Genomic DNA, 7788 nt, shown 5'->3' on the forward strand with positions numbered 1-7788 from the left:
GCGGATCTCTGTGAGTTCGAGACCAGCCTGGTCTACAGAGCTAGTTCCAGGACAGGCTCCAAAACCACAGAGAAACCCTGTCTCGAAAAACCGAAAAAAAAAGAAAAGAAAAAAAAAAGAAATCTTTCTGCCTCTGCCTCCCGAGTGCTGGGATTAAAGGCGTGCACCACTGCCCATCTAAAAAACATTTTGAAATGTAAAATTTATTTTTCAGTGTATGTGTGAGTCTGTGTGAATCAGTATTTATGTGTCTACATGACTCTGAACATATGCAGAAGCCCAGAGAGGAAAGCACTGGACCCCTTAGAACGGGATTTATAGGCCATAAGGTATCCAGCATATGTGCTGGGATATGAATCCTGGTCATCATTGGGTAGTAAGCTCAGGCTCTCTTAGCCCCTGAGCCATGGCTCCTACTCAGTTGCCTACTCTTTAGCCACCAAGTGTCTGTCCTTTTAGAACAACTGTTTCATAGATGCCTCTTGGACAATTTATATGCATGGAAAACATATACAAATATATATAAATTCTAGTGACGTTATCCCCTTTGCCATGCTGGAGGGAATCCAGGGCCTGGGGTGTGCTAACATGCCCACGTGGGCTCCACCATGAGCCATGCCTACAGCCCATGTCTTACATCTGTGTTTCCACTTTTGAACCTCGGAAACTGTTAGTGCTGCTTAGTGTTTGCGAGCATTCTTTATTTTACATGTCTTTATGTGTGTCTACATTATTAGTAGGCGCATGTGCACGCCAGTGCCGATGGAGGTTAGAAGAATTTCTCAAATGCCTGGGAGCTGGACTTACAGGTGGTTATGAGCTGCCCATGGGTGCTAAAACCCAAACTCCAGTCCTCTGAAAGAGCAAGAAGTGCTTTTGACCATTGAACCATCTCTCATCCAGCTCCTCATTGTTATGTGGGCTTTTTTTCTTTTTCTTTTCGTTTTTTTTAAGACAGGGTCTCATGCAGCTCAAACTGACCTTGAGCTAACTTGGGGTGATGTTGAATTTCTAATCGTCCTGTCTAGGTACAAGGATTGCATCTCCCAAGTGCTAGGATTACAGGCATGCATCGCCATCATTGGCAGAATGTATATTTCTTCATATGTTAACCACCATTGTGGGTTTTTTTTTTCCCCTCTGAGACAGGGTTTCACTGTGTGGCTTTGGAACCTGCCCTGGAACTCATTCTGTAGACCAGGTTGACCTCGAACTCACAGAGATCTGCCTGAGTATTGGGATTAAAAGCATGTGCCATCACCACCTGGCCCATTATGATTTTTTAAAATTATTTTTTTTCAGGCCGGGCGGTGGTGGCGCACGCCTGTAATCCCAGCACTCGGGAGGCAGAGGCAGGCGGATCTCTGTGGGTTTGAGACCAGCCTGGTCTACAGAGCTAGTTCCAGGACAGGCTCCAAAGCTACAGAGAAACCCTGTCTCGAAAAACCAAATAAATAAATAAATAAATAAATAAAATAAAAAAAATTTATTTTTTTTCACTTCATGTGCATTGGTGTTCTACCTGCATATATGTCTGTGAGAGTGTCAGATCCCCTGGAACTGGAGCCACAGACGGCCATTGCTGTCGTGTGGGTGCTGGGTCCTCTGGAAGGGCAGCCATTGCTCCCAAATGCTGAGCCATCCATGTAGCCTCTACCATAATGCTTTTAAAAACAAAGATTTGGCCGATTGGTGGTGGTGCACGCCTTTAATCCCAGTACTTGAGAGGCAGAGGCAGGTGGATCTCTGTGAGTTTGAGGCCAGTCTGGTCTATAAGAGCTAGTTCCAGGACAGGCTCCAAAGCTACAGAGAAACCATGTCTCGAAAAACCAAACCAAAACAAAAACAAAGATTTGTTTATATTTTATGTATTTGTGTATGTTTGCATTGTTAGTAGGCACATGTACACGCCAGTGCCCATGAAGGCCACAAGAGGTTCTATCAGTCGGTTTTAATTATGTACATGTGTGTGTATTTGTGAGCGTCTGTGTGCATGTGAGTGCAGGTGTCTTTGGAGGCCAGAGGTCTGGCTCTCCGTGCAGCAGGAGCTAGAGGTAGTTTTGAGCCACCTGATGCTGGTACTGGCAACAGAACTCTCAGGTTCTCTGCAGAAGCGGTATGTGCTCTAACTGCTGAGCCATCTCTCCAGCCTCACATTTGTGATTTTTAAAATCTTTTTCAGCAGGAACTGAGAAGTCCCTTGTTGTAGGTCATCGGTGTAAACATCATTCCATATATTCTTTTCTTCCTCTCAACTGTCTGTTCACATACTTTGTTCATTTGCTCACTCATCTTGTCCATTAAGAAAACTAACACTGGCTGGGCGGTGGTGGCGCACACTTTAATCCCCGCACTCGGGAGGCAGAGGCAGGCGGATCTCTGGGAGTTCTTTGGGGACATGGAGAGCCAGTCCCTCAAGTGGCCCTGGGAAGCAGGCACCTGCACTCCCTGACACTTAGAGGTTATTCTGTTTTAGTTACATCAGCTCAAGGTTGGGTTGCTCGCTGTACAGTTGGCATAGGAGGAGCTGTGGGCATAGGAGGAGCTGTGGGCTGAGGCTCCAGAGCGAATTATATCTGGGGAGTACAGATGGGTCCTTGTCTTCAAGAACCTTTAAGGCTTTTCTAGGAAATGGAAACATTTCCACAACCCAGAGAACTCTACAAAAGGGCAACCTCACTAATGCTTTCCAAAGGGTTACTATGAATAACATTACATGATCTCCTTGCCCACTTACTTCTGTTCTCCCAGGGCACTGAGAGCATAACCACCTACACGTTCAACACGCACAAAGCCCAGCACACCTTCTGTAAGAGATGCGGTGTCCAGAGCTTTTACACTCCGCGCTCCAACCCTGGAGGCTTTGGTGAGTGACGGGTGTATCCGTGGGCTTGGGACTCTGAGGAGCCAGGTGTGCTTGGGGTCTGAGTGCTGGTTGGACAGGTGGGCGCTGGCATGCGTGTCAGAGGAGCAGGGTTGCTCTGATGGGTGCTGGTCAAGTGTCTGGGCATACAGTAGTTTTTCAGAGTCCCTCATTTGTAGGTGGTTCTTATTCCCTGGCACCCTAGGGCTGTGGGGAGAGCCTACAAGGTAGAGAGAAGACAGGTGGGCTGGGGCTGGAGAGATGGCTCAGTGGTTAAGAGCACTGGCTGCTCCTTCAGAGGACCCGGGTTCAGTTCCTACTCTCGGTCCATCTGTGACTCCAGTCTTGGGGATCTGGTACATTCCTCTGGTCTTTGTGGGCACTGTACGCATGTGGTGTATGCAAGCTAAACACCTATACACATTAAATCAATAAATTTAAAGGAAAGACGGGTAGGAAATGGGCCTGTGGGTTCGGGGAGGCCATTGGGATAATGAGGGTGTAAAGGGTGGGGAGAGACCAGAATGATGGCTGGTGCTGGTGGTATCTGGAAACAGAGTTAAGGGCTGTGTCTGCAGCTCAGTGGTAGAGTACTTACCTGGCATCCATGATCTTCACCCTGTCCTCAACTAGATTTTTAAAAAAATTTAATTGTTTTGTTTAAAAAAGAAAAAAAAGCCAGGTGTAATGGTACACACCTTTGATCTCAGCACTCAGGAGGCAGAGGCAGGAGGATCTCTTGTGAGTTCGAGCCAGCCTGACCTACAAAATGGGTTCCAGGGCTACATGGGGCTACATAGAAAAACCCTGTTTCAAAAAACAAAACTAAACAAAGAAGCAAGAGAACCAGGTGTGGTAGTGAATGAGAGGTGAAGACACAGTGTCTAAAGTTCAAGGTCATTTTAGCTATGTAGCTATTTTGTGTTAAGTCTAGGCTAGACACCATCTCAAAAGATGGAGGAGCTGGAGAGTCAGCTCAGTGGTTAAGATCACTGACTGATCTTGCTGAGGACCTAGGTTCAGTTTCTAGCACCAAAAGGTGGCTCATAACTGTAATCTCAGGGGTCCAGTACCCTCTGTTCTCCACAGGCTGCTATACACCCATATCTGGTCCACAGACAGAATACAGAATGCAGACTAAATATATGCTTTTAAAAAGAAAAAGAGGCGCCTCTAGAGCCCTCTTCAGGCCCTGCTTGATCTGGAGGAGGGGCGGATACAACCATCCTTGGACAGAGAAAATGAGGCTGCCATGCCCCTGTGCCCTAGCCGCTGGATCGGTGGGTGCACCTGTGACTGTACCATATCTGTCTCCTAGCAGAGAGAAGAGGGCATCACGCTAGCCTCTCTACTCCGTGTCTTTAGCAGCTGCCGCTGGTTCCTGGTCTGCCAAGTCCTGGTTACCTTGAAACAGGGAAGGGTTTTTGTTGTTTATTTGTGGGACTGTTTCATGTAGGTTTGGTTTAGAGACTCTCTTATACTGTGTAGTCCAGGCTAGCCTCCTGGCAGGCATGCCTCTTGCTTCTGCCACCCGATTGATGAGATTAAGGCATGTTCTACTATGCCTGCTCAGGAAAAAGTTTTAATAGTTACAAAGTCCTGTATAAACTGGAAAGTATTTAGTTCTTTATCTATCTAAACCCAGAAAAGGCCTGAGAATTATGCCAGGCTTGAACTTCCTAATACTTTCGACATCTGGCCCCGCCCCACCCCCACCCCTCATACTGGGGATTGACCACGGGGCCATGTACATATTCGGCAAGTGTTCTATCACTGAGCTATGTCCCAGGCCTCCGAGGTTTTGAATGCTGCCTGGCATTGGCTGACCCTCCTTTAGGGTATCTGACCTTCACGTGGCAGACGTGGACCATAAGGCATAGGCCGAGCTAGAACCTTTTCAATACATGAGGCCACATAGCGTCGTAAGCTGAGGTGGCAAGCAGGAGCATGCCACACAGATAGCTCTAGTGGGATAGAGGTGCTCACAGGTGAGGCTTGTCTGACCCACACTGAGGACCCCTCTCCTCTGTTCCACTTGCCCCTAGGAATTGCCCCCCACTGCCTTGATGAGGGCACTGTTCGGAGTGTGGTCACTGAGGAGTTCAACGGCAGTGACTGGGAGAGAGCCATGAAGGAGCACAAGACCATCAAGAACATGTCCAAAGAGTGAGCTCAGGCGTCCTCCTTCCCGAGACAGAGAGAGCAGGGCAGCAGCCCTGTGGGGTGCGTGGGTGTGCATCGCTGTGCAGATCTGGGCCGCTATCTCCACTCCCAGTGCCCTGTGGTTCGCTCCAGCCACCATTTCTTTAGGCAGCTCTGCCCTTAGCCCAGATGTCATGGAAGACAGTTGACCTTCTCCCTTCCCACTAACTTTTGTGTGATCTTTTAGAAAATAAACATTTCTGACATTAATGCTATTACTGTGGTCCCTCATTCCTTTGAACTTTGACTTTTGTTCTGAGGCCTGTCACTTAATAGCAGATTAAAATAACGGGCACTGATAAGGCACCTGCATCCAAACCGAAAAGAGATAAGTCGGGAAGAGCTATTACAACCAGAAACTGGAGGACCACAGTTCGTGTGTGCTGTGAAGATGTGGACCAGGTGCTCAGAGGAAGACCTGGACAGGCTGCGACAGGAGTCACTCTGGGCTTGAACTTTTAATTTATTTCTTATCCATGTATTTTTTTTTATTTTTGTCGTGACGGGCTCTTTGTTGTTGTGTTCTCCTTGCCTGCTCTTTTCCTTTTGGTAGTTCCATGATGTCGCCCAGGCTGACCTGTGAGTCTGCCCTCTGCCTCAGTCCTCTGCATGTTAGGTTACAAGCATGTGCTGCTATGTCTAGCCACGTTTTTTTTTTTTTTTTTTTTTTTGGTTTTTCGAGACAGGGTTTCTCTGTAGCTTTGGAGCCTGTCCTGGAACTCCCTCGGTAGACCAGGCTGGCCTCGAACTCACAGAGATCCGCCTGCCTCTGCCTCCCGAGTGCTGGGATTACAGGCGTGCGCCACCACCGCCCGGCTAAGCCACGTTTTTTTATAAGGTCAGTCAGCTGCTTTGTTTATTTTGATTGTCTCTTGTTGTGTACCGTGGTTAGCAGCCAGGGCAGCATGCAGGCTAGGCAACAGCCTTAACCACTTCTGCTCTCTCTTTAAGTGTGGTCAGATAGGTGTAACGTAAAATGTAGCATCTTCACCACACATGGGACTACAACACAGATTATACATATGCACACACCACACATATACATCAAAAAACCCAACAGTGAAAAATGAAGATTTGGGGTCGTCACTTGCTGAGGCTGTAGTATCGGAAGTTTGTTTTATCATAAAGTTGTTAGGAACCTGAAAGCAAAGCAGCTGTGAACAAGACAAAGAAAGCCAACCTGTTGTACAGAAATTTTAATGTAATACATGTTTATTAACTACTTACTATTTTCCAGAAGCTCTAATATTTGAAATAGTTGACTAACTCATTCAATTAATCTTTTTTTTTATAAGTAGCCAAGTATTTAGTTTCATTACAGCATGTAAAAATTATTAGCGTGTTCCTGTATGATGCCGTCTGCCTCACAATCACTCACTTACTAAAACAGAGCAGTTGCTGATTAACTCCTCCAGCGTGTGCAGTGCTTGGCAGCTACAGGAAATTTTGGGGTTTGGGGTTTGTGTTTGTTGTGTGTTTTCCAGACTGGGTTTCTCTGTAACCCTGGCTGTCCTGGAATTCACTCTGGAGACCAGGCTGGCCTTGAGCTCACAGAGATCTGCCTGCCTCTGCTTCCTGAGTGCTGGGATTAAAGGTGAGCACCACCATCACCAGGCTGTTTCAGGGATTTTTGAGGACAGATGCATGATGGGAATGTAAAGGAGACAGACAAGGAGCCAATGAAACACCGCAGGGGAAGAATCACCAGAGCAGTTACACCAGGACATGCCATGACTTAGGGCACAGAGGCTGAAATCTCTCACCTCTGAAGCCTGACAGCCCGAGCTGGAGCCAAGAAACCCAGGGTGGGAGGAGAGAACCCACTCCTGAATGTGGTCCTCTGACCTGCCTGTGCTCATCATGTAGACTACACATCCACGAGCCGGGGAAAGGAAATAAAGACAAGTTTCTTGGCTTGCTGGGAGAAATCCACATTGTTAGGATCTGGTCAGACAATCCTAGGACTGCACAACCCATAGACTGGGTTTTCAGAGTCCAACATGGTTTCCCATGCCTGTAATCCATCCCAGTAGCCAGGAGTCAGAGGCTGGGGGACTGTGGCAGGCTCCGTGCTCATGGTCTAAGCAGCAAGTTCCAAATAGCTCAGACTTCACAGTAAGTCTCAAAAATAAACAGACAAAAAAAAAAACAACAAAAATTCCAGGCATTCTTAGTTTTTTAATTAAAAAAATGTATTTTATAAATTTAACTTTTTTTGAGACAGGGTTTTTCCGTAGCTTTTGGTTCCTGTCCTGGAACTAGCTCTTGTAGACTAGGCTGGCCTCGAACTCACAGAGATCGCCTGCCTCTGCCTCCCGAGTGCTGGGATTAAAGGCGTGTGCCACCACTGCCCAGCTTTATAAATTTAATTTTAAAAGACTTATTTATGTATTTTTTTTTTGGATATGGGTGCTCTATTTGTCTGTATGCCTGCGCACCAGAAGAGAGCATCATTATAGATGATTGTGGGCCACCATGTGGGTGCTGGGAATTGAACTCAGAACCTCTGGAAGAGCAACCAGTGCCTTTAACTACTGAGCCACTGAAATTGTGTCTGTTTGGAGGCAGGGTTTCTCTGTGTAGTCCTGGCTCTCCTGGAACTTGCTCTGTAGACCAGGCTGCCTTTGAACTCAGAGATCCACCTGTCTTTGCCGCCCAAGTTCTGGGACTAAAGATGTGTACCACCACACCCAGCTCTAAATTTAATTTTTTTTTTTTTTTTT

At 47.0% G+C, this 7788-nt stretch overlaps 1 protein-coding gene across 1 annotated transcript in view; it reads left to right on the forward strand.

Annotated features, from left to right (window-relative positions):
- Positions 1–5277, forward strand: part of Cenpv (centromere protein V) — a 23694-nt gene extending 18417 nt beyond the window's left edge. Inside the window, exons 4-5 of the mRNA XM_026780788.1 lie at positions 2752–2866; positions 4909–5277. Of these exons, the coding sequence (XP_026636589.1) occupies positions 2752–2866; positions 4909–5033 (240 nt within the window). The 3' untranslated portion in view covers positions 5034–5277. The remainder of the gene's footprint in view (positions 1–2751; positions 2867–4908) is intronic.
- The last annotated feature ends 2511 nt before the right edge of the window (positions 5278–7788 follow it).

Source organism: Microtus ochrogaster, chromosome 7 (genome assembly GCF_000317375.1).
Source record: "Microtus ochrogaster isolate Prairie Vole_2 chromosome 7, MicOch1.0, whole genome shotgun sequence".
In the NCBI taxonomy this organism is placed as follows: domain Eukaryota; kingdom Metazoa; phylum Chordata; class Mammalia; order Rodentia; family Cricetidae; genus Microtus; species Microtus ochrogaster.